The sequence below is a fragment of the Talpa europaea genome, assembly GCF_964194135.1.
Source record: "Talpa europaea genome assembly, chromosome: 1".
NCBI classification, from domain to species: domain Eukaryota; kingdom Metazoa; phylum Chordata; class Mammalia; order Eulipotyphla; family Talpidae; genus Talpa; species Talpa europaea.
In genome coordinates, this window is record NC_140073.1 from 155,024,819 (window position 1) to 155,051,470 (window position 26,652).

Genomic DNA, 26,652 nt, shown 5'->3' on the forward strand with positions numbered 1-26,652 from the left:
ATGGCCACCGCCGGGAAGGCCAGTAAGTCTGCGTCGGACTCTGTCATCTTCAAGAAGGTCTCCCGGGACAAATCGGTGAGTGCGCAGGAGTGAGCTGCTTGATGAAACCACCGTTGACAAGAAAATAAGGGCCTTTTTTAAGACTAGACTCCACCAACCCCAAGCCTCATAAGGATGAGGGAAGCCCGTGTCTGTTCTCATCTCTGAGATGGACCGTCAGGGGCTGAAACGACCGAGTGAACAGCAGGCCACGTCTCTCCTGTCTCAGCCATTTCAGTTCCGAGACCCTTCATTTTCTCCTCATCTCAATTCTCCTCCCCAACCCCTTACTCAGACTCGTCCCCAGATGACCTTGAACCATGACTCAGCACTTCAAACACTTGTCAGTCCCTGTGACTCATTTGACCCTGTGTCCTCTCCCCTGCCTGCCTGATGGGATCCTGGATCTGCAGCGGCAACTCCATCCCCTGCTGTGCCCCTGCCCCGGGCACCCCCCATGATGACAAAGCTCCACAGGCCTCCAGGGCCTCTGGACAAGGGACCTGCCACTGTCACTGCCTGGCCAGTAGCGCACAATGGCCTGTGCTCGGCAGACATGGCCCCCGGCTCCATCAGGGGCAACTTAATGGTCCAGGTGTGCCGAGAACCTCCTGGCCTGGGTCCTGACGGGGGTGGGTTCTCCTTGCTCCAATCCATGGCTCCTGGGGGCCAGGGACCTCAGCGCTGTCCAGTGCAAGCTGACTATGTAATTTTAAATGTTCTAGTAAAGTAGCCACATTAAAAAAATACGAAGAAACAATTGGCGGTTGAGCACTGGGCTGTGAAGCTGCCCGCAGCCTCTGCGGCACTGGTTCGATCTCCGGCCGCTGGTGAGGGTCCCACATGGTGCGACAGACCTCTCCTGCCGCACCCGCTGCTCCCCTCAGCAGTGTGTTTCATCAGTCTGCCTGTTCTGTTCCCCTCTCTGGCTCTGGTGAATCCTTTCACCCTCCTGCGCTTCTGACTATACCCAGTGCTTATATAAATAAATAAATAAACAAATAAATAAACAAACAAATAAATAAATAAATCTTAAAAAAAAATAAAAAAAAAAACAGAATTTTTTTTTTAAAGATTTATTTATTTATGCATGCAAGAACTGGGGCACAGGCCAGAGGAGAGGTACGGGGGGTGAGAGGCTTCACCAGAGACAGAGTGGGGAGCAGAATAGGCAGATTGACTTAAATACACTGCTGAGGGGAGCAGCGGGCAAGTCAGGAGAGGTCTGCTGTGCCATGTGGGTCAGCTCCCTGGCCAGGGATTGAACTTGTGCTGCAGTGGCTGCGGATAGCTTCATAGGTTGCGTCTTAACCCTTTGAGCCACCAGGGAGGCCCAGAATTATTTTATTTTTAAATTTTAAGTTGAAGTTAATTTTTAAGTTGCCTATTTATATTATATAAGTGTGAGGAGTGCATCATTGGATTTTTTTTTTAAAAAACAATTATCTTTTATTTTTGCATAGGTCAGAGTTCCTATCCTATTTATAGTCAGGAATTTATTTTAATACTATATTTTTTTGACCTAACAGAGCCCGAAAACTAGCACTTCAACATGTAAATAGTATAAAAATTCTTGAAGACTTATTTCACCTTTTTCTAAATCTTTTGAAATCTGATTCTACATTTCTAGCCGTGTCAGCTAGGAGTGGCCACACTTCAAGTGTAGTAGCTGTCTGTCTGTGACTAGTGGTTGTGGTGTCAGACAGGGTGGATCTAGGTCATTCTTCTAGCAACTGCTTTTTTTGTTTTTTAAGATTTATTGATTTATACAAGAACTGGGGTACAGTCAGAGGTGCGGGAGGGTGAGAGAATTCACCAGAGACAAAGCGGGGAGCAGAACAGGCAGACGGACTGAAGGCACTGCTGAGGGGAGCAGCGGGCGAGGCAGGAGAGGTCTGCCGTGCCTTGTGGGTTTCTCCCTGGCTGGTCAGGAATCAAACCCGCGCTGCAGAGGATGCAGACACCTTCACCACGCAGCGCTCAACCCGCTGCGCCACCGGGGAGGCCCCCTTCTAGCAACTTCTGAAGCCTGAAAGGATCCCTGAAGCAGCCTCCCCCCAATCCCCACTGTGCCACCCACGAGTATCAGGCCTTGCTGGCGCTTTCTCCCCTCCCGCTCCCAAACACCATCACTTTCATCATAAGCTGGGCACCCCAGTCTTTTATTCTCCGCAGTCTTCCCCACCTTGCTCATTCCTGGAGTGCTCTATTCTGACCGAGGAGGAGAGGACCACCTACCCCCACTGGGCCAAATTACACCCCTCTCTTTTCTTCCTCACACCAGGAAGAGACATTCATTGACGTGAGAAATACAGAAAATTTTCTTGTATAGAAGGGAGAAAAATAATTCATTGGTGACTGTCACATGTTGGAATCGTATCCACTGCCATCTCGGACCCCAGTGCAGTCTCCCAGGGCCTCTGCTCCCTTTCTCTGTGATTCTCTCTACTCCACCTTCTGTGATCTTTGTCCTCAGGCTGCTGGCTACATAGGTGCCCCTGCTCCAGATGTCTCATCTCTCTTCTTTGTAGGAACTGGGGCTTCCTGAGGTCTCTTTTTGAGAGTGAGGAAGTGGTTCCCAACAGCCCTCCAAAAGACTTCCATTTCTTGGGTCAGAACTGATCCTGGACTCCCCCAAGCCAATCCCAAGCCAAAAGAGTAGATGATCATAACTGGATCCAGCCAGTCAAGAACTGTCCACTGGGGCTGGCCTCCTCCTAGCATGTCACCACAAGGGGAAGATGGGCCAGAACACAACTGGTGACTTTCATTCAGGGGCAAGGGTCGTTGGCTGGAGGGTGGGCAGGTAGCACACCAGCTACGGCCTCACGTGGTTCTCCACCTGCTCCTGCCCCTTCCCTCCCCTTCCAGTTGCAAAAGAAAGTTGCCTTTGCTTTGTTTGAGGCACCTGCTTCTTATACCCTGAAACTCGTGGCCCACCACCTCCTTAGTTCCTCCTGTATCACTTCTCTCTTGGGCTTATCTGCACCCCTCTCTCTGCCACCACGTTGAGTATAAAAATCAGTACGTCCTGTATCCCCACAACAAACAAGCTCCCTTGAACCCCGGCCCCTTTCTTGCTCCCATTCCTGCACAGCCAAAACTTGAAAATGAACCTTTCCTCCCATTCACAATTCAGTCCTCCACCTCCCATCCATAATCACTTACCTAACCTGTTTCCCTTTGCCAGTCCACTTTGCTGCTAATGTGATTGTAGTCCTAGTGTTCTCCATAAAATGGGGTGAGCCCCTGTCTCATGGATTTGCTGTGAGGATTATGTGAAATAATGCAAAGTGCTTAGCTTGGCACCTGGCACATGATATGCACCCTAAATATTATTTAACTGCATGTCTTTTATTCTGCCTGAAATATTAGATTCTTTGCAGTCAGTTCCTATAAGACCCTTTCTGGCATCAGCTTGAATCCCTTTTGGTGAACATTCATTTGCAGATGAAACCACTGGCAGTCCCAGAAGCATTCTCTTGGCTCTGGACTTTATAAACAGATTTGTTTTGGCCCAGAAAGCACCTCCTGACCACCTAATCCCCTCACCACCAGTCCCAATCACCTCGTCACACTGTCCTTCTGGTACTTCGACATCATAACACAAATAACTTAGAAAGTATAGAGGCACCCAATAGGAGGGTGTAGGTATAGGAGATAATTTAATGCCAACAGAAATGATATGGGGGTTCATGGAAATAAAAATATGAATTTAAGAGGCTGGGGAATGGGGAGCCAGCCAGGGTGTGCACATTCAGTCGTTGGTACACTCAGGCAAGGTTGGTTGAATCCCTGTTCCGTATCAGACACTGCAGTTGGTAGAAGCCATGAGAGCTGAAAGGTGAATTAAGACACAGTTCTTGCCATCAAAGTGCTCGTAGTCCCTTGGGTTAAAGTGGTAAGTGGTGGTGAGCTCAGACCACGCTTTCACACAAAGAGGCTGGGACAAGAGGCCTTCACTGCCAGGGGCATGGAGACAGACCAGACAAGGGTTGAGACAAAGGTCAATGTCCCCACCCAAATTCCTCCCCCTTCCTCAGAGCACGCGTTCAGTTTTACCTGTACAGAGGTTCATCTGGTAGGATTTTGGTTCTTTTAACAAGAAGGATAAACCTTTTATTCTCAGATAGAAATAATCGGCTTACCGTGTAAATGGGTGAGAGAAGCCGTGTTTGTGTGGGTTTAACTTTCCACTATGTATTATCAGTTAATTCAGCAAGTTTACCTGGCTGATGTCAGACCTGGGCTTGATGGTGGGGAGAACAGGGACCATCCATGGGATGGTGGGGGGGAGTGGCAGGAATTCCCTGGAGCAGATCTGTGAGGCTGTGGAAAGAGCACACCTTGCCTGTAGTCCACCGCAGAGCAGGGAGACAGGAAGCAATGGATGAGCTGCAGTGCCAGGGTGGGCTCTCAGCCAGACAGCTCCTCTTCTTAGGATGAATCAACATATTTTTAGTGGCTGTCCTTTTTATCATGAATGTCTGAGCTTATGTTCTTTGATCATTTAGGTTCCACACCCATTCTTCCCACAGGTGACCATCTACCTGGGAAAGAGAGACTACATAGACCATGTTGACAAAGTTGAGCCTGTGGGTAAGTTGAGTTTGGAGTAAGATTTTAATGCTGATGCCCCTCTCAGTCATTAGACTTCTGCTAGTTTTGTATTTTTGAAGCGTGACTTTGTTCATCATCTAATCAAAGAAATGCAAGTTAAAATCAGGGAGGTACCATCAGCTGACAGGAAACAATTCTAAATAGTGTGGAAAAGACAAAGGACTCATATCTAGAATATATAGACTACTCAAAACTCAACATTAAAAAAAGTTGAACTGGGGGCCTCCCCTGTGGCGCAGCGGTTGAGCGCTGGGTTGCGAAGCTGCCCGCGGCCTCTGCAGCGCCGGTTCGATCCCCGGCTGCTCCCCGGCCACCAGAGGAGGGTCCCACATGGCGCGCAGACCTCTCCTGCCGCCCGCTGCTCCCCTCAGCAGTGTCCTTCGGTCCTTCTGCCTGCTCTGCTCCCCGCTCTAGCTCTGGTGAATTCTCCCACCCTCCCGTGCTTCTGACTGTACCCAATGCATGTATAAACAAAACAAACAAACAAATAAATAAATAAAAGCATGCCTCTATAAAAAAAAAAAAAAAGTTGAACTGGAACGTAGACAAAAGATGTAAAGGGCTACTTCATCAAAGACGATATCTGGGCAGCACATAGGAAAATTTCCATTAGGGAAATGCCAATTAAAACCATGGTGAAATATTATATACCCATCACAACAACTAAAATTAAAAATTAGTGATAACCCCAAATGCTGGTGAGGGGGCCTCCTCAGTGGCACAGTGGTTGAGCGCTGGGTTGCGAAGCTGCCCGCAGCCTCTGCAGTGCCGGTTCAATCCCCGGCTGCTCCCCGGCCACCGGAGGAGGGTCCCACGTGGCGCGCAGACCTCTCCTACCGCCCGCTGCTCCCCTCAGCAGTGTCCTTCGGTCCTTCTGCCTGCTCTGCTCCCCGCTCTGGCTCTGGTGAATTCTCTCACCCTCCCGCACTTCTGACTGTACCAGTGCTTGTATAAATAAATAAATTAAATCTTTAAAAAAAAAAAAAAACGCTGGTGAGGATGAGATAAACTGAGTCCCTTGTCCATTGCTGGTGGGAACGTAAAATGGCATAGATGCTCTAGAAAGTAGTTTGTTTTCTTAAAAATTAGACATACTTAGCATATGATGAACAGTTGCATTCCTGGAATCTATTTAGTAAAGAGAAAGAAATGAAAACTTGTATCTACCCAAAAAACTCTACAGAGTTGTTCATAGCAGCTTTCTTTGTAATATCTCCAAACTAGAAAATGTCCCTCATTAGGCACATAAAGTTGAACACACCAACCACATGGTGGAATACTACTCAGCAATAAAGAAGGAACTGTTGACGCATGCAACAGCTTATGGCTCTCAAGGGCATTATGAGTGGGAAAAGCCAATTGCAAAAGGCGATAGATGGTATGATTCCATTTATATGACAAAATGTAGCATAGGAAACAGATTAGTGTTTGTCATCCTCCGCAACGGATGGTGGAGGGGTAGGTGGAACTAAAGGGACCACCCAAGGGAGGTCTCTGTGCTGAGGGGAGGGTTCTGATCTAGATTGCAGTGGCAGTTGCAGGAGTCTCCAAGGGTATTAGAATAGCCTTGATGAACACGTGATACCCAGCCAGTGTCCTGGGTTTCATAGGACACTATAATTATCAAAGACTTAACCATTTTAATGCCTGGTTGTAGGACATGGGACCTCTCTATATTATAGTGCAACTTCCTGTGAATCTGTAATTTTTTCAACCTGCAAAGTTTTTTGGTTTGTTTGTTTTTGTTTTTGTTTTTGTTTTATAAAACGAGTGTAAAAAGCCAGCATCTTTTCAGGCACGGGAGATGTGCCCCTCAGCAAAACCCGTTCTGACAGGTCATGCGATGGTGTGTCAACAGCCAAATCCAACTGTCATGGAGACAGAGAGAGATTTCTCTAGAAAGATGCTCGTGGCAGTGTTAATTATAATGTAAGACATTAGAAATAACCCAGATGTCCTACCAAGAGGGATTTAGTTAAATAATTCACCATACATCTGTTCCGTGGAGCAACACTTTGCCATTAAAATGATTCATAAATACTGTTGGTGTACATGAGTGTGTGTGTGTGTGTGTGTGTGCATGTGTATGAGTAGATGTTTGCGATATGTATTTAGGCGAGGAAAGCACTTAAGGGAATAGTAAGTGCAATGGGATATCATTTTCCTTGTGAAAAACACTCCTTTAAGTGCATCTACATCTGGAAAAGGATCCAGCACTGATATGTGGCCAGTGGTGTGTGTGGGGTGGAAATTTGGGGGACATTGTCTTCTCTGCCTCTGTCTGCTGATGCAGGCCTCAGGGGCAGACACCAAGCTGATCTTTCATCGCCATCCTCCTGCGCTCTCTTTTGTGGTAGATGGTGTCGTGTTGGTGGATCCTGAGCTGGTGAAGGGAAAGAAAGGTGAGGCATAAAACCCAGAATTCACTGTTACACTCTCCTCACCATCTACCCGAGCTGCAGCCTCCCCAGGCAGCAGCCTCGAGCTCTGGCAGCGCAAGTGGCAAGTCACTTGTTACTACGGCAGCTGTGCAAATTCAGTTCCAGCAGATTTGCCTTACGATGGTGTCACTGACTCAGTCCCGTTCTAGACATGCCTTCTGGAGCGGTTGCTACCAGCAACCGCAGGGAATTGTTCCCAGCCTGGGTGTGGAAGGTAGCACAGATGGATGGGCACGGCAGAAACGGGCTGCCAGCCACCCCTGTGTCTCCAGTTCCCCCAGGTCCCGCTCTCCCTAACCCTGGGGGAAGAGGTTCCAGCCTTGGAAGCCCCCACCCCTGTCTGGGAGAGGTGAGTGGACTTGAGTCTGCTCTGGCACCTTCCTCTTCGGGACATGGGGAGACACATGAAATCCTCAACCTACAATAGCTACGAACTTGGGGGTCCCCTCCTGACATGCTCTCTGTTCAGGACTAGGGCAATCCCGCTGCTTTGCATTTCGCAGCAGACAGTGGTGCGCTGACCCTCCCTGGTGCAACTGGTGCAGGAGCAGGCGGGCACAGGCGGGCACAGGGCTCTCTCTCTGCCAGTGCACCAGCCGCGCTGGGTCAAAGTGAATTTCCAGCAGTTCTGGCTTAGATCTCTGTTGTGGCAGGAGGCCACAGAGCAGGTTGTCTATGATTCGGGCAGAACAACTGCAGGTGCCCCATCAGGCAGGGAATCCTAATGGTGGGAGGGCAGAAAACCCTAAAAACCATGTATCCTACACTGCACTATATGTAAAAGCCCAATAAAAGCCTGAGAAAGCCACCGAGGGCTCCAGGACTCTCCTTTACCCGTCTGCCGGATCATAGCTTCCTGCTCAGTGCCCTTCCTGCCCCTACATGCAGCAACCAGGTATGTGGCAGGCAGAGGTGGGGGTGGGGGGAGGGCAGGAGGCCAGTAGGCCTCCAAGCCCCCAACAAGTCTTCAGTCTGGGCTTCTCTGGTGTTCTTTCTCCCCTTCTCTCTCCTGCGCTTCTTGCCTCTGTTTCTCTTGGTGAATATCTCAATACTGAGCCAGGGCCCACAGAAGTAAGCAACACAGCTTACGACAGTGAAACAAATGCAGGTGCCCCCGCTGGGCTGGCAGGGCACTCCTAATGGCCAGAGGGCAGAAAAGCCTGAAAATTGCTTATCTAAGCAGAGGGTCCCCGCTGGGTGTGCTCCCGCCGTCCCCTCCCCCACAGGCCCCTCTGGCCCCTCCCCCACACTCAGCTCAGAGCCAAACAGCTCTGCTCCCTGGCATGGCTCCTTTCCTTCCCCAAGCTTCACCCTAAGAACCCCGTGGCCTCACACTGTCTAACGGCCTCTCTGAGGTCATAGAGCTGGTCTGGAGGAGGGAGGTGGGATGAGGAAACAGTCAAACAGCAACATCATGTGGGTTCTGGCAGGTGCACCCCAGTCCTCTGACGTGCCCCTTAGAGGAAGCAGCACCCTGAGGAAGGCAGGTGCTCCCTGGGTTTGTGGGTGGGTCACTGGGTAGTGTGGGTCTCCAAGCCCACCCCCTCTGGATGCTGGGCTGGAAGCCACGCCCAAAGGGGTGGTGGTCCCTCCAGGCAGACTCAGAGGGCCCCTGCCACCCGGGTGAGCCCACCCTCTCTCGACCTCCTTCCAGTGTACGTCTCTCTGACCTGCGCCTTCCGCTACGGCCAGGAGGACATCGATGTCATCGGCCTGACCTTCCGCAGGGACCTGTACTTCTGCCAGGTGCAGGTGTTCCCGCCAGTGGGGGACGCGAGCTCCCCCACAAAACTGCAGGAGAGCCTGCTCAAGAAGCTGGGGGCCAACACGTACCCCTTTCTGCTCACGGTGGGTGACTCCTCCAGCTCCTTCACCCTGCACCTTGTCACGTGCCACAGAGCGAGGCAAAAGGCGCGGGGTCACGACTCACATTTGTGGGCTTCAAATTGCACCCTCAGAGGAAATTCTAGATTGCACGGGCTGTGGTTGTCTTTTTTTTAAGTCCTCAAAAATAGCCTCCCAGCCTTTGAAGGGACCATTTCGTTTCAACCTACAGTTTAAATATTTCCCTTGGTCCCACCACCTAATTACATGTGCATGTGTTTGCGTGCTCGGCTATAAAAAGAAAGAGGAAAGAGTTTCCCTTGGGACAGGAGCTCTCAGAGAAATAAGCCTGTTTGCAGCTGCAGGGCTCATGGTAGATAAATGGCTTCATCTCCTGGGCCCAAGTTCCCCCGGCCAAAGCTGCTCTCTGAGCATGGTGTGAACTGGCTGTGGCTGCAGCTACCACTACCCTCCTTGTCCCCTCCTCACTCTCTGGGGAGGGGGCTGGTCGAGTCTTGAGAGCTGATATCCCTGCAGGGTCACATTGCCCAGCCTCGGAGGGAAAGCAACCCGACACCTCTTCAGCCAGTGTGGGCCTGGGGACCCAGAGTCTCCAGAGTCCCAGGCACAGAAAGCAGCATAGAAGCCACCAGGGCTGTGGGAGGAGGGAATTGGGGAGCAGTGTTTCAGTTTGGGGTGATGAAGACATTCTGGAGACGGAAGGTGGGGGTCACTGCAGAGCAGCATGGATGCCCTTAATGCCACCATGTGGTATGGGTAAAATGCTGAGTTTTGCGTATATTTGACCACACTTCTTTTTTTTTTTTTAAGATTTAATTTTTTTATTTATGCATGCAAGAGCTGGGGTGTAGGCCAGAGGAGCGAGGGTGAGAGGATTCACCAGAGACAACAGTGGGGAACAGAACACATGGATCTACTGAGATACACGGCTGAGGGGAGCAGCGGGCGAGACAGGAGGGGTCTGCTGCGCCATGTGGGTCACCTCCCTGGCCGGGGATCAGTGGCTGCTGGGGCTGCGGATAGCTTCATAGTGCTGAGACTTGTGCCACCAAGGAGACCCACACGCTTACTTTTTTAAAAATCACACTTAAAACAATAACATGGTCCCAGTCACTCCTGTACCCTCAGATGGGGAGTTTGAAGTGACACAAGCTTCTGGAGACATGTCAGGATGTAGCCAAACCTCCGCCATGTGATCTTGACCCGAGTTTCCTCTGGTCCAGTGTCACCTGTGGGGTTCATTGGATAAAGCTCAGACTGACTGAATTAAACGGGGCGGAGGGAGGACTGAAGCCATGAGCCTGGTGGTGCTAGTTCATTTCATGACGTGCAAATTGGATCTAAGGCCGCCCGAGTCAGTTTGGGTTGGCGAAGTGAGCAGACGAGATGGCACCCTGGGCGTCCTCGGGCCACACTTCTGTAACACACATGCTCACACACACATGGGCAGGTGCACAGCGGAAATTTCTGGAAGCTGAGGTTAACAGCATCGCTCTGAGCGTCGAGGGGTGTTTTCCAGCTGCCAGGCAGTGGGTGCACGGCTGGGCCAGGGCCCTTCACATGAGAGATCCTTTGTCCCTCCCCAGTTTCCCGACTACCTGCCCTGCTCCGTGATGCTGCAGCCAGCCCCGCAAGATTCGGGGAAGGTAAGTCCAAGAAGAAACGGCCTGGGTTCATCTGCTCCTTCAGGGAAGGGTGGGGTCGGGACCTTGGGGTCTCCAGCACTGGCATTTGTGGGTCCCCTTACCCAGGGGCCCCTGCATCTGCCTCCACTCCCAGCGGGCAGTGGGTCAGTGACACACTCAGGCACATCTGAGGATGGTGACGTGGGGGACTGGCTGGATGCAGCCCCCGGGGGTACCCAGCAGGCCCGCCCATCCCATCTGATGTCATTAAGACATCACCAGTGAACTTCAAAGTCTTGCCTTAATGGCGCCACCTTACAAAGCTCTGGCTGAGACAAAAAGGTGCCGTGTCACGTGAGGCGGGGCCCCAGCCCAGCCCCGGGAGGAGGCGCTGAGCTGCGCCTGCTCTCCTCCTGCAGTGCTGCGGGGTGGACTTCGAGGTCAAAGCCTTTGCCACGGACAGCACAGACCTGCAAGAGGACAAAATTCCCAAGAAGTAAGAGTGCATTGCAGGGCTCCGGGGGGCTGGGAAGAGGGAAAAGAAACCACCCCCTACTTTATCTCCGCCAGGCCGGGTCTGGGTCTCCCAGGTCAGGGCAGTTAGGCCCGAGCCGCCTGCACGCAGGGTGGGGGTGATGGCAGATCCTGCCAGGGAGAAGACAACGACCGGCCATCCGCCACCTCAGGGCGGTTTCCCGCTTTCTTCCCTTTGCAAGACTTCATTGTGGCAGCGAGGAACGTGGGGTTTGGCACTTTAGCCATTTTCAAGTGCACGACACGAGGGCAATAAGCCAGATACTGTGCTGGGTAGACTGGTCCCCCCTCCCCCCATATGGGGGTCCCTCTCCATCAGCAGACTCCCCTCCTCCCAGGCCCCCAGGCGCCCAGCCCCGGCATTCAGCTTCTGGGACCTGGACGAGGCGTCGGGCTGTGGCCGTAGCACACGCCTCGCTCCATGGACACGTCCAGTCTCCTGAGCACAAATAGCCACCTCCCTGCATCACATTTGTAGGGCTCTTTGAGGCACCACGTGAGGCACATCCGCATGGCCAGCTCCCCCCAAGAGCAAGCCCAGCCCGAGGGTCCTAACAGAGGGCTAGAGTGACCCTCGGGAGAGCTGGCTGACCCCCAGCAGAGAATGGATGGGGACCAGGTCCTCCAGCCCTGTCCAGGCCCTCTCTGTGGGCCCGAGTCACGCGTGTGTGTGTCTGTGCATAAGTGTGTGTGTAGGGAGGGGGTCCTGACAGGGCCCTGGGTCTCCCCCAGGGGATCCGTGCGCCTGCTCATCCGCAAGGTCCAGCACGCGCCCCTGAAGATGGGCCCCCAGCCGCGGGCGGAGGCCACCTGGCAGTTCTTCATGTCAGACAAGCCCCTGCAGCTCTCGGTCTCCCTCAGCAAAGAGGTGAGGCCCCCCCTGCTGTCCCGGGCTGTTGTGGGACACCCGTGTCTGGGGATATGGTCAAAGCCAAGGTCTGTGAGCAGCTGGCTCTGTCCCCATAATTTGGGGTTAGTCAAAGTTGCCCTTCTCCTTCTGCTCATTGTCTGTCCTGACTCACGGGGGGGGCTTCACTGCTCCCCAGGCCATGTTTGCCTTGCCGGACCCTCCGGTCCAACCTGCACACACCTGTTGTAGGAGCCCCCACTTGGTGTGCACCTGTCCGGGCTGGGGGTGCTTAGGGCCAGCAGGAGCCTCAGCTGGGCCTCCACTGCCCCCGGCTTCCGCAGCTTCCTCCACTGCCCCTCTCCTGCTCCAGCGACCTCGTGCGAGATTCTGCTGGCAGAGCCCGGGCCCTGTCTATGGGGCCACCTTGTCCCTCGTGTCCCACAAACACCCAGAACGAGCTCCAGGCACTCCTCTGAAGGAGCGAATGCTGCGCCTCATCTTCCTGAAAGCCGGGACTTGCGCCCTTTGTTCCGGTGAAGGTCGAGGCGACCTCAGCCCCGTGCTCACGCCCCCGTCCTGGCCGCGCTCTGACTCCCTGCTCACTTGTCAGATCTACTTCCATGGGGAACCTATCCCCGTGACCGTGACCGTGACCAATAACACAGAGAAGACCGTGAAGAAGATTAAAGCGTCAGGTAGGGCCTTCTTCGGCTGGAGGCCAGAGTCTTCCAAGTGCCTCTGCCTGGCAGGGGATTCCCCAGGGCTGGGCTCTGGCAGGAGAGGCCCCGCCTGTCTGTCCTGCTGTCTGGAGGGCGTGGCCACAGGGAGTGGCCTTCAGGGTCACCCAAGGCTTGGGACACGCCCCCACCCGGCCCAGCGCCCACGCCATGTCCTTGGGGAGCCCTGCTGTGGGGGGCAGTCTCCTGTCTGGGATCAGTGGTGGTTTCTGCGGACAGAGGCCCAGTGTGGGGGGAGCACTGGCCTGGGACATGGGCCTACTGGGGACAGTGCTGGGGGTTCCGGAGACTCACAGTGCCCCTCCTGGCCTGTCTTCCAGGGCTTTGTGAGGGCCTGAAGCCTCGTCACGCATGAGAGTGACCATTTGTGAGCGACTGTCACCCCCTCCCCCTGTGTGAGGGCGTGTACAAGCCTTACCAAGTATAAGGGCTGGGTCCTGCCCCATGTTCCCTCATCTTTCTCAGCTCACAGGCATCAAAGGGCAGGCCCTGGGCTCAGATCAACTTACTTGGGGCTGTGTGAAGCAGACACGACAGAGTGACCGGTGAGGGTAGGGTGGCCTCTGAGCTCACCGCTAGCACAAATACTCGCGGACGGCGGCCAGAACTGAGGATGCCAGACTGCGTGGGGCGAGTCCCAGCCAAGCCAGGGTGGTGGTCCCGTGGGGACCACGTTCTTCTTGTGCTGTGTCCGGCGTAGAGAAGACTCAGAATCTGGATGCAGACGCAGTAGCGAGTAACTATTCTCAGACTGACGGGAGCCTTTGATTCATGGCTTTGTTCTCTTGGCTCAGCTCTGGCACTGCGAGGCACTAGTCAGGGTCCAGTGAGCCCCAGAGGAGCAAGGCTGGGATGGTGTCGAAGGACACCTTGATTTAAAAAGAATTCTCAAAGCTTCATGTAGCCTGACAGGGGCGCCACTGAGTTTTGAGCGCGGCCGCTGGACCTTCCAGGCATGACAGCAGCAGCTTTCTGTGGGCGGGGACAGGGCTGAGCTTCTCTGACTGCTCCCTTCATCCTCACAGTAGATTTTAACAGAGATTAAAAATTGTCCGTGAATCATCACCACACCCACGTGGTAAGACGCAGGGATCACCAGCCCTTTGGCTGATGTGGATGTTGGGCTTTTGAGCGGCTTGTTTCTTGCCCCAGAACTGACAGCTAAGCTGGGCCTGGAGCTCAAGCTCTGGCCCCCGACTCCTCCCCCCGCCACCCGCCAGTCGACCCCGTGCTGCCTGCAATGAATTCGAGCTTGGAAACGGGGGAGATGCCAGTCGGCTGGGGGGCCGGGTGTGGAGGAGGGGTGCGTGGTGAGCGTGCCTGGGGCTTTTCCGGGCTCCCCGTGTCAGGAGACGGGCTCCTGGGTGGGGGCTGACACCAAGCAGGTGATCGCTGGACGAAAGTGGCCTCAGAAATCTCAGCCTGGATGCTCTGAGCTCAAAAGCCCAGCCTGAGAAGTCCCCTCAGATGGTCATTCCTGAGGCCTGAGCAACCGCGTCCCCCAAGGCCGCAGCCCATGTGCAGGGGCCTCACCTCCCCCCCACCTCTTCGCAGTGGAGCAAGTGGCCAACGTGGTTCTCTACTCCAGCGACTATTACATCAAGCCGGTGGCGGTGGAGGAAACGCAGTGAGTAGCGGCGGGCTTCGGCTTCCTGGGCGGCCCGGACCCCGGCCGAGTTCCCCTTCTGTTCTTGCTGAAGAGGGAAGTAGCGGCCCAGGCACTTCATCTCCTTCTCCTTTTCCCACCTCAGGGGCTGCAGGGCCTTCGGCCCTCAGTTCTGTTGCCCTCGGCGTCCCGGGACTGGGCAGGCGGAGGAAGGAGCAGAGGACGGGAGCAAGGCTGGGCACAGCTGACACTTTGTGTTTGGCGTTGCATGAGCTAGGAGAGCCCTGGCCCCTTTCAGCGCCGCCCCCCAGCCCCGGCCAGGCGTCTCCATCTTCTGCTCTGCCCCTCAGTCCGGAGAGCTCGCAGCAGTGATCAGGGTGCTGCGTGGGTCCCAGGAGGGGGCCGTGCACGTGCTCTCCCCTGGTGGGCTCAGGGCCACACGGGCCCCTGTGACGGCTTCACGGGGGTGCGAACGACCCAGCTCACTTTGTCTGGGAAAGGGTTTGCTTTAACACACAGGCTTCGGGGGGCTGTGACTCCCCGCCCCAGAGGACCGGGAAGGCCCCTTCCTCTGGTGTCGACCCTTTGGGTTGTGAGCGCTGTTGCATGTAAACACCCACCGCTTCAGGCAGAAAGACGCCGTGAGGACGACATAGGTTACATAGTGTTGAGAAGGTAACTTGGGGATAAACTCTTAGTCAGAGCAGATCCAGACTCACGTGCAAACAGCCATCTGAGGGGAGGCGGGCAGGAAGGAACCAGAGCACGCCAGACGTCTGCTCTGTCTTTCAGTGTGCCGCTGGCGCACCCTTGTCCTGGGGGTCCCGTCGCTCCCATGCTCAACACAATGGGCGACCCCTGATGGGTTTTCTCCTAAGTCGCTCCATTCTCTGGTCCTTCTGTTTATCTTGGAGCAAATGACTGTCAGGAAACTGGGAGCCATTCTAGGGTCTCCTCAAGGGTGGGCTGAATCGTGCTAGCGGGTCTCAGAGTAGAGGCCACTCTGAAGGCAGCAGAGCATGAACGTTGTCCCTGAACCCCTAAGATCTCAGGGAGCAGGTCAGACATGACTCCCAAATTTACTACCCACCATCCAATCCCAGGCCCTGGAGGTGCTGGAGCGGCTGTGCTGGCTCTAGGGACTTGGCATGTGCCTTTGGCAAGCTCAGCTATGGGAACGGCCGCTGTCTGAACCCAGCCCCTGGCGGCCCCTTCCTGCTAGAGGCACCTTTGCAGTGTAATGTCTGCCCTGTCCCTCTGCTGCCCAAGCTGCCGTGGCCCAGAGGGGAGGCCATGGTTCCATGAGGACCCTGCTCAGGAGTCTCCTAGAGACATTGGAGGCTACAGAAGCTGCAGCCGCTGTAAAGTGGGAAGAGGAAGGAGGGAAGCCCTGCCCAGGGTGGGAGTCCACGCTCCAGCGAGTTCCCAGCTGTGGCTAAGGAAGAGGCTCTGAGGCTGGCCATGCCCTCGCCCCGCCTCGTCCTGGCGGGCGGAAGGGCGCAGGGTATGCCAGGAGCATCACCCAGGCTGCTGGCTCGCCTGATCTGCAATAAGGAGTGTGTGGCTCTGGGACAGTGGCCACGCTTCTGCCTGCACAGTGGGGCTCCCAGGAGCACCTGCTCCGTCACTGGGGGGTGGGGGTGAGGCACAAGGCCGTGTGGATGGCTCTTGGCCTGCACCTGATGTCAAATGTGGTGACATTCTCAGATGCTTTGTCCCCAGCTCCATCCCAGACCCCCGCCCCCCCATCCAGCTCGGGTTCCCGGCCTGCCAGATGCTGGGGGGCCGCCCAGCAAGTGACAGTGGAGGTGGTGTGGGAGAGAAAGAGCGTGTGCTGCCGTGAGCCCAGGCCAGGCCAGGCCGGTCAGTCAGGTGCATGAGCAGAGGACTGCCCAGCCCTTCCCAACCCTGCCCGGGCACACGTATCCCCTTACAGCCACAGCTTTGGGCAGGAGACAGCCAGACTGGTCGGAGACTGCCCTGGCCAGAGGGCCCCGCAGCCCACGGCGTGGCCCACAAAATTTCAGGAGCAGACTGTGTGGTCTCTCCTCTAGGGCCAGTGGGTCTCATTTGACCCCACAGAATGTTCCGGAGGTTCAGGCCAGGACCTTGGGGCAGCGTCCTCAGGTTGCTGCAGGTGCACAGGCACCTGGACTCCCTGGCAGGCGGCCGGGAAGCTGGATCCTGGAAGAGGCTCGATGGCAACATCACGGCCAGCACAAGTTAGCCACATCTCTCTGCTGCTCCCTGCAGAGAAAAAGTGCCACCAAGCGGCACTTTGTCCACCACGCTGACACTGCTGCCCTTGCTGGCCAACAACCTGGAGAGGCGGGGCATCGCCCTGGACGGGAAAATCAAGCACGAGGACACCAACCTTGCCTCCAGCACCGTGTGAGTCCCGAGCCCTGAACTCCGTGCAGGCTGTTTCCCCCTCCCCCACCGGCTCACGGGCCACATGACAGCTGGCATTTGGGGTTCAGAGAAAGACTGAGGGGCCCAAGCAGGGACCCCACTCCTGGCCCTGGTGTGACGGGCAAGGCGGTTACAGCTGTGGGCTCTGGAGACAGTGCTGAGCCCCGGTCCCCTCCGCTGTTACCCTCTGGGCCGCCCAGCGCAGCCCTCAAGCTGAGCGCCTCGGCGTTCCCACGCACCCGGGGGGTGGGGGGTTGGGGTGGGGGGGGAGTGGGAGGGTTGGGAGCGGGGATGACAGTTGGGCCCAGAGAGGTGAGAAGGGTTCCCTGAGACGATCTGGGTGCCCGGCACACACGGGGTACTCCAGGAACGCCAGCTATTCCCACCTGGGTCTAGAACATGAACGATTCCACTCGTGAGCTGGAGACAGCCTGCCCTTAACCAGCCCTCTAACTGGCAGTGGCGGAAGGTGTGAAAGGGACGAGACCGGTTAAAATCGAGCCTTCATGATGGGCAACAAGCCCTCGGCATAGGCTGTGACCCTATTTTTTTTAGAGATGCATTTACATAGTTCTGACCATTCCAGACGGGGGTGCTTCCCGTCGTGGGTGACCAGCAGAGAGAGAGCGGAGAAGCCGGGCCTCCCCGCACAGGGGGCCCATACGGGGGTCCCACTCAGGGCTGGTGAGGGAAGGGAGAGGATGGTCAGGGAGCCACCGCCGAAGCAGGCCATCCCCCCACCATGACGTGGCCTTGAATCCCGTCTCCCCGTCACCTCGCTAAGTGTGGAGTTTCAAATTTGACGGATTTCGGGACCTAATTAGGGCTGTGCTGGTGTCCCCACACATGAGGAGGAAACAGGAGAAATGAGGACAATTAACGGGGTCTTCCAAGTGCCCACTCGGCACCTTGTCCTCAGGGACGCCCACGTGAATTACTTGGGGTCCCGCCTCTGGTTTTCTCGTGTGGGAACCCACCAAATGGGCAGAACTCGTGACAAAGCCTGTCCTTGGCCGAACTCTACTCAGGCTTCTCTTCTCAACAAGGCCCTGCCTTCTGGGCGCCCAGAGTCTCCCTGTTGTCTGATATGAGCAAGAACCTGGCCACGTCAGTTTAGTCGACGCCCCTTTCCCCAAATCTCATCATCCTGATTTCTTTTTTTTTTTTTTTTTTTTAAATTTTTGGCTCTTTTTTTTTTTTAAAGACTTATTTAATATGCATACAAGAGCTGGGGTACAGGCCAGAGGTGTGGGGGGTGAGGGGATTCACCAGAGACAGAGTGGGGAGCAGAACAGGCAGACTGCCTGAAACACACTGCTGAGGGGAGCAGCGGGGAGACAGGAGAGGTCTGCTGTGCCATGTGGGTTGCTCCCTGGCTGGGGATCGAACTCTTGCTGCAGTGGCTGTGGACAGCTTCATAGTGCTGAGTCTTAACCCCTTGTGCCACCAGGGAGGCTCCCCCCATCCCAATATCTAACCCAACTCCTCCCCCACTGCCTCTGCCACTGCCGGGGTCTGGCAGCCCTGACCGCTGTCAGCAAGGATTCTGCTGGGGGTTCAGACAGAGCCCCCCACCCTGACATTTCCTCGTAGTGATTTCCTGCCCAGGGACCCCACCCTGCTCCTGGGCTATAGTCCCCACTTTCCCTTGTTGTACTTGGATCGTGCAATCTCTCTCCTACTACAAACCCCCACTGCAGCAGCCGCCCCCCCGGTCAGGACTCCTTCCCTTTCTCTCAAAAAGAGAAACGTCGGCTGTGTACTTCTGAAGCTGTCACTTGCTAGTGGGGTGCCCTACGCACATAAACTGAATAATGGGTCTGCTGCATTTATTCATCTGTTTATTCCTGTCCATCAGGAAAGGCAAAGATGTTGCTTGCATGTGGATGAAAGTAAGGGCGGCCCGTGGGCCCGATCAGAGGCCCCCCGGCCAAGGCCTGCAGATCTAGCAAGGTGGGGGCTTCAAATAAAACAGTTGTGGCCGCTCCAGGCCAGGCTTGGAGGCTGCGTTCCGGGGGCAGCTCTGCGGGGAGCCCTGAGTATTTGGGGTCCTAGCTGCCACCCCCAAGATGCGCTGCCCCCCGCAGACCACCTCTGACTTTGACCTGTGCCCCTGTAGCCCAGGGCAAGGCTCTCCAGGTGAACAGAGGGACAGCGGACATTCGAACATTCGGCCGAGGGCCGGTGAATGACTCGGGCCGGGGCTGATTCTCCAAGATGGTGTGCTACATTAGAAAGCTGGTTTGGGGAGCCTGGGGCCAGAGTATACCACGGAGACCGATCTGAGGCCCATGTCTCCGAGGGCCTGGAAGCAGTGATGTCCACACAGATGCAGAGCGTCCGCAGAGCGTCCACAGAGCGTCTGGGCTCATGGAGCCTTTCACAGGAGCTGCGCCTGTCCAGGCTTCGGCAGCAGGGCAGGTGGGGCGGAGTGGGGGGCGCTGGAAAACTGGTTTCTGGCCACTGAGCAGGTGGGTGAGCACCCGAGGCGGAGCGGTGAGACGGGAAGCATGCGGTGCCCTCTGAGCTTCCAGAGGGAAGTTCAAACGACGCAGCAGGAAGGGCTGCCCTCTGCCCTGAGCTGGGCAAGGTGTAGGACTTGGACAGCTGGCCGGGCTTCCCCCAGGAGACGCCCGGGGTGCACGCCTGCCCGAAGGTGGGGGCTGCCTCCCCCCGGCCGCTCCCCGCTAGCCCCCTGCATCCGCCTCCCTTTCCTTTCTGTTTGAGCAGCCTGAAGGAGGGCATCGACCGCACTGTCCTGGGGATCCTGGTGTCTTACCAGATCAAGGTGAAGCTCACGGTGTCGGGGTGAGTGTCTGGCCCCACAGCCTGTCTGCTCTGTGTTGGCTCCAGCAGGTGCGTTTCCTGGGTCATTCCTGGAATGACTTCCAGACAGAAAACCAGAAAGGCCCCTGATTCCGCTGACTTTGGAAGAGACTGTTTGCCAGATAGGACATCTGTGGAAATGGTAGAAATGGAGATTCCAAAATATGTGCACCCGTAGGTCCACTTGACTAGAGTGCGTGCGTGTGTGCGCGCTTGCGTGCCCACCTGGTGGGAGCTGAGCAGCAAGAAAGAAAAACCAGCAACACCATAGTGTAGGTGGGGGAAGGCTGGCGGCTCTCAGGCGGCCTCTGGGCCAGCGTCACTCACCGGCTCATCAGGAGGCTTGTTCTTCCCCACACGTGACGTGACATCCAGAGACCAAGCGGGAGCGGGGCCAGCCCCGAATTCCAAGGAAACGATTTTCCATTTTCTCTGACAGGAACGTCTTCCCTTTCAAAGATCTCACCGGAAGGGAACGGTTCCCAAAGCCCTGCGACCTCCTGCCCCTGGGTGCCCAGCCCCCCAGGCAAGCCCACTGGCCTGCCCCTGTCTCTGAGCAGATACAGGCGCCCCACATTTTTCTTGGGGAGTCACAAAGTAGAACATGGGTCTGTTTTACCAATTTTGTTAATGTTTTTGTTGTGCTTTCCGAAGTGTGTGCGTCTTCTTGCCTTCCCTCCTCCCGCCGCCACCCCCCGCCCCTGCCCCGCGTCTAAAAGAGAGAGATGTTAGTTCAGTCCAGGGGAACACGTGTGCCACCACCGCTGCGACCCCGAAACTGCTCCTGTTTACTCTCGAGCAGTGGGACGTAACCCCAGTGATTGTTCTTTTTTTAGTCAAGTTTATGTAATTTTTTTAAAAGATTTATTTATTTATGCATACAAGAGCTGGGGTGCAGGCCAGAGATGCGGGGGGTGAGAGGATTCACCAGAGACAGAGTGGGGAACAGAACAGGCAGACTGACTGTAATACACTGCTGAGGGGGGCAGCCGGGAGACAGGAGAGGTCTGCTGCACCATGTGGGTTTCTCCCTGGCTGGCTGGGATTGAACTCGTGCTGCAGAGGCTGCAGATTGCTTCATAGTGCGGTGCTTAACCCTTTGCGCCACCAGGATTGTTCTTTTTAACTGGTGCCTGCGAGGAAGGAATGAAGTTGCAGGCACGGAGGGTTGAGGTCCCGAGAGCTGCAGGCGGAGCCATGCTGCCTCTGTGTGACAGGGGTGCGCTCGGGTCGCTATCCTGGGCAGTGACTTGGCATCTTTGCTTTTGCTTCCTAGCTTCCTGGGAGAGCTCACCTCCAGGTAAGCGTCTTCACCTTCTCTGCTGGAGTCCCAGGGTGTCAAAGGGAACCAAACAGTGACAGAGAAATTGACTTCTGGCAGCAGTGCCCCGGGTGTGAGGAAGCCAAGCCCGCTGCCTTTGGCTGCGTGTGCAAACCATGGCTGAAAGGTGTGAGGCTGTGGTGTTCCTTTGAGGCTATAGCTGTGCCTACCCTTGGACAAGGACACACAAACACACACATACACACACTCTGGGAAACGGCACATTCCTGGTAGCTGCCTTTGGGGTGTGTATGGTAAAATACACATGTCACTCATTTTGCCATTTCATCATTTTAGTGGAGAATTCAGTGGCATCAAGTTCACTGGCAAATGCACAGCCTGAATCACTATGATCTTGCTCAGTATATTTTTACTTTTTTTTTTTAAGATTTATTTATTTATGCAAGAACCGGGATACAGGCCAGATGCATGGGAGGGTGAGAGAATTCACCAGAAACAGAGCAGGGAGCAGAACAGGCAGACAGACTGAAGACACTGCTGAAGGGAGCAGCAGGGAGACAGGAGAGGTCTGCTGCGCCATGTGGGGATCTCCCTGCCGGCTGGGAATTGAACCTGTGCTGCAGAGGCCATGGGCAGCTTCACAGTGCTGCGCTCAACCCACTGTGCCACCGGAGAGGCCCTCCAGTATATTTTTACAATCCCAGGAAACCCATGCTCCTGAAGGAGTGTCTCTGCTCTTCCTTCTTCCATGGAAATTTCTAAGTTGCTTCCTATCTCAACAGCCTTGCCCATTCTGGACATTTATATATAGGGACTCAGACAAGATTTGACCTTTTGTGACTGGCTTTTTCTCTTAGTATGTTTTCCAGGTTCTTTCAGATTGTAGCATGAGTCAGTTCTTTGTTCCTCTTTATGGCTGCATAATATTCCACCAGGTGTGTGTTGCTTATCTGCTCTTCAGATAGTGGCCATTTGGGTTGTTTCCCCCTTTGGGCTATTGTGATTAGTGCCGCTGCCTTTGAAATCGTGCACAAAGAAGCAGCAGCAGCCCCAAGAAACACTCAAAGCCTTGACCTCACACCCTTTCTCACCCTGACTCTCCTCTTTTCTTCCTTTACCTGGAGTCTGGATCTGCCTTTTCTCCAAAAGCCTATTTTTAATCCTTTCTCCAGGAGGTCAATTTTCTACCCACAGTATCTCCTCACTGCAACTAATAGGCAGAAGGAGGGGACCTAAGATCCCCCTAAGCCTAGTAATAGCCCCCTGGGCTTGGCCACCCCTAGCAATGTTTCTGGACCACATTCCAGGGGATACACTTAAAATTCCTGCTTAACCGCATCCTGATTTCTGGTTGGTTTGGTTGGTTTTGAATCTCGCCGCGTCTTCTCTCGGCCTGGCCTGGGGCCCTTGGCACGTGTCTGCGGCCGTGGCTGGTGGCTATGGACGCATAATTGTCTGAGTTCTCACCCACCGGGGTCTACTTTCTGCTTTTTTCTAGTGAAGTGGCCACGGAGGTGCCGTTCCGCCTCATGCACCCCCAGCCCGACGACCCAGGTCAGTCACGTCCAGTGTTTGTGCATTTCGGGGGGTTGCCGGCCCTGTCTGGGAGAACGGGCGTGGCCAGGCCCTCACACCAGGCCATCCCAGATGCCCGCAGGCCGGGAAGCAGGCTCAGGTGCCCAGCAGCAGGGGTGGGGGGGTATAGGGGAGGTGCCCTGGCTGGCCTGCCTCCAGCAAGCAGGCTGAGGAGGTGCCCCTGCTTTTGACCACCGCTGCCCCGTTCCACTTTATCGGGAATGATTCAAAGGCAGGAGCTTGCCATGAACAGACTTGGGTTTAGATTTGCAGATCATTTAGGTGAAAAACAAAATCGAGAGCCCCAGGCTTCTGCATTCATTGGGAAACATCAACAGGTATTTAGAAGGTGGTGAGTACTGTTGACGGGGCAACTGTGAGGATAACACAGAAAACACTAGAAAGTGAGTGGGCTGGGCTCCTGGCACTGTGACCTTACTGGCTCTTGGGCTGTTGGAAGTCTGCGGTGTGATGGGGGTGCAACCCCGAGTCTGCCCCTGCCGGGCCCTGTCGGCGGGACCTGCAGGCTCTGGACCAGCTCTGTGATGCAGGCATAGCCCGGGAGACTTTTTTTAATCTCCGACTCCATGTATATTTGCTTCCCTGCCCCCCCACCAAGTTCTCTGGCTCCGTCTTGCTGACCCCCTTAGCCATGGACGACCCCCCTCTCCTTCCGTCCAGTCATCACTATATTTTTCACAGAGCACAGGAGCTCTTTTTACTGCTTGTTTTGCCAATTCATTTTAGTTACTTATATTCTACAAGTGAGTGACACCATCCAGGAGCTTTCTTTCATTTCTGACTTATTTTGCTTTGCGTTATCACCCCAAGTTCCATCCCTGTTGTCCCCAAAGGCAAGATTTCATCTTTTACAATAGCTGAGCAGTTCCGCTGCGTATGCAGACCACGTCTTTCTCCAGCCGCCTAGCCAAGGGCCTATAGGCTGGTCCCGTGTCTTGGCTGCTGTGAACACGGGGCACGCAGTTTTCAAATTAGTGTTTTCACTTTCTTAGGATGAATTCCTAGGAGAGGCACTTCTGGGCCATTCTTCATGTTTGTTTGTTTGTTTTTTTAAGATTTATTTTATTTATTTATGCATACAAGAACGGGGATGCAGGCCAGAGGTGCAGGGGCGAGAGGATGTACCAGAGACAGAGTGGGGAGAAGAACAGGCCGATCTACTGAAATACACTGCTGAGGGCACCAGGGGGCGGGACAGGAGAGGTCTGCCGCGCCATGTGGGTAGCTCCCTGGCTGGGGATGGAACTCAGGCTTCAGTGGTGATAACGTTGAGACCTAACGCCTAGGCCACTGGGGAGGCCCCATCTTTAGTTTTTTAAGGAATCTCCATGCCTTTTCCATAGAGGCCGCGCCAACACCACCACCACAGAGATTCTTTTTCTCCTCTTCCTCAGTGCCCCTTGTGCTCTTTTGATACCCGCTGTGCAGTCCACAGTGCACTGTGCTTTTGATTTCATTGAACTTTGAGGGAAAATTCTTCACTGTGTGTTAAGGTAGCGGCTTAGTTAATCGGAAAGAAAATCGGGCTTGTCTAAAGGAGAAGCCTCCACAGTTAGAAAATAAAGACTATTTTAAGGAAAAGCGGTGAGAACCAGCAGGGTTTTCTCAGACTTTCTAAATAGCTTCTCTGTATTGATAACAAAATGACATTTAAACATTGAGTCAACCACCACATTCATTTTGAGCTTTGTCTCAAAAATATTTTGTTTCAAAGTATCTTTTCCAAATATTTTGGACTCATGTCCTCCATGTGCTTTGCCAAAACCTCCCCCCAAGGGAAAATAGTCTAGCCATATTTTTTATATTAATTTATGCTTGTATCATTAAAATAACTCTTTTTTAACTACATGAGATGGAGCTGCACTCGGGACATTTTTCAAGGACGTTTGAAAAGCCCGGCCTGAAGACGTCATGATAATTTACGCTGGGCTGCCTCCTGAGCGGGGCGGACCAGGCTTCCCTCAGGGGCAGTGGAGCTGCCCCTTGGCTGGGGTCGGCATTTCTCTGTTCCCATCGTGCGGCCCTTCCTCTGGACCTGTCCCAGCCTCCACACTAAACAGTGATCTTTTGTACGGCGAGATTTCAAGGAGAAAGGACAAATCATCCTGGACCCTGACAGTCCAAATTCAGAGATTTCTCAGTTACCAAGTTGCGTTCACCTGCACAAGACACACCTACATGTTTGCACACAACACAAGTAGGGGCATCTTCCTCTCACCTGCTTCGTTCCTGGCCCCCCAGTCTAGCTGGGTGGATTCCAAGCAGAGCCAGTGTAAGTTGTAGTTAAGTGGCCCCCAGGCCAGGGCCCAGGGGCTTGTGTGTTGTGACACGTGCTGCGAAACGCCACCAGCCTCCCTCCACCCTCCCATCCCCCCACGCCAGGGTCTCCAGGCCCGAGGAAGGGTGTTGTCTACTCCCTGCTTTGTTGTGGCTGTTGCTCCCTGTTAATGTGATATTTATGCTTAGCACTTGGGGGTCTAGGAGGGTCTTACCCAGCGGATGTTTTGGTGAGTGGTTAGGGCTCCCTAATGGACACCCCGCATTGCTGGCTTGCAGGGGTCCCAAGAGACAAAAGTAGTGACTCGCCATCACTGACTTCCTCTTGGCCCATCCCCGGAGGGGCTATGCCAGTACCTTCCTGGTGGGCAGAAAGCCATAAAAGAATAAAAAACCACTCAGACTAAGAGCCATGAACATGGGGGTGCAAACATAGACCAAAACACAACCCAACCAAAAAAAGAGATCAATCTGTTGGCAGAGAAATCAAATTGCAGGGGGAGTAGTTCTCAAGTTGGTGCACACCCTAACCACTGGGTGCTGGTCAGGCACCCCAGGGCTCACCCCTCAAGAGACTGCCAGGGAGGGGGACCTGGTGTGGGGCACAGCAACACCTGTGGATTCTGCTCTAGATGGATCCAAAGAACACATGGAGAGAAACACTTTGAAAAGAGAAGGGAGACAGCTGGGGGCACGAGGCTCATCAGGCTCCAGGGGTGGGGGTGGCCTCCTGGCCTTTGAGCAGGTGAGTGTCACCCTTTCTTAAAGGGTGTGATGGCCAGACATGCAGGGACAACTCTGAGGGAGAGGAAAGGAGCAGGCTGCATGGGCTGGGGTCCGTCCTCTCCCCCCCACCACACACAGTGCCTAGTCACCTCAGCAGGGAGGGCATTTTCCAGGGATGGCTGTTGCCCAGAACCTGTGCTAATAGGTGTCTCTCTCTTTGTTCCCGCTGCAGCAATGGCAAAGGAAAGGTGAGCGCTTGGATGCTGTCTGGGGGTGGGCTGAGGCGTCCTCCTCTGGCGCACACCTGCTGGGGTCGTTTCGAACATGCCCCATCGCTCAATGTGGGCGCAGGCCTGTGTGCCTTCTGCTCCCTAGTGCCGGGGCATGCACGCACAGGCACACCATCCATGCACACACGCACAGCATGCATGATGCGGCACAAAGCGCACACACATGTGCACAGGCATGCGCACACATGCACATACAGGCACGTGTGCACACCACACATGCAAACACAGGCACACCAGAAGGTGCAGAGACATGTTTGCACATGTCAACACACATGCACACACGTGTACACACATGCACACACAGGCACTGTGCCGCACAGATGCAGACATCTGCACCCACATGCACCCACAAGGCTCTTGCCTCACATGCACACGTGTGCACCCTTGCACGCACACAGACTGGGTACACACGCCTGCTCTGCGGGTTCTCCCATTTCCTCTCACTTTTTTTTCTCCTGAGGAAAATGGCACGAACCGTGTCCCAGCCCAGGGGTCGGCTCCTCTGCTGCAAAAGGAAGATTAAGCTTGTTTCACTGAAGATTTTCATTTCAAGCTTCAAAGCGCGTGCCGTGATCAAAATGTTCTGTTTAATTTTAGATTTAAGGATGAAAATTTGGTGTTTGAGGAGTTTGGTCGTCAGAATCTGAGAGATGCCCCCGAGTACGAGGAAGGAAAGAAAGTGGAGGCCACGGATGAGGGATGAGGCGCCGGCACCCGGGGAGGGGGGCGGGAGGGGCGGGGGATCTGGCCATGTGACCGCAGCCATGTACACTAGTGTGTCTGCTCCACGGAAATAAAGCTTGTCCCTTCCTCCCTGCCTGTGGTTCGGGCGACTTGTTGTGAGGCTCAGTTTTGTCGCCGACAAAGGAGCTGCAGCTTGGGGTGGGGGCAGGCCGCGCCTAGAAAGGAGGCTGGCCTTCCAGAGACCATCAGGGCGAGAAGGTCT

The 26,652-nt window shown here is 54.7% G+C and overlaps 1 protein-coding gene across 1 annotated transcript; it reads left to right on the forward strand.

The window, feature by feature from the left end:
- Positions 1-26,409, forward strand: SAG (S-antigen visual arrestin; the record flags this gene model as incomplete). Its single annotated transcript, XM_084228038.1, has 14 exons — positions 1-75; positions 4,578-4,638; positions 7,017-7,061; positions 8,755-8,948; positions 10,532-10,591; positions 10,990-11,066; positions 11,837-11,972; positions 12,565-12,649; positions 14,246-14,318; positions 16,551-16,688; positions 19,440-19,517; positions 20,812-20,835; positions 22,316-22,387; positions 26,304-26,409. The coding sequence occupies 14 exons, from the start codon at positions 1-3 to the stop codon at positions 26,407-26,409; spliced, it is 1,224 nt and encodes a 407-aa protein (XP_084084164.1).
- Between the last annotated feature and the right edge of the window lie 243 nt (positions 26,410-26,652).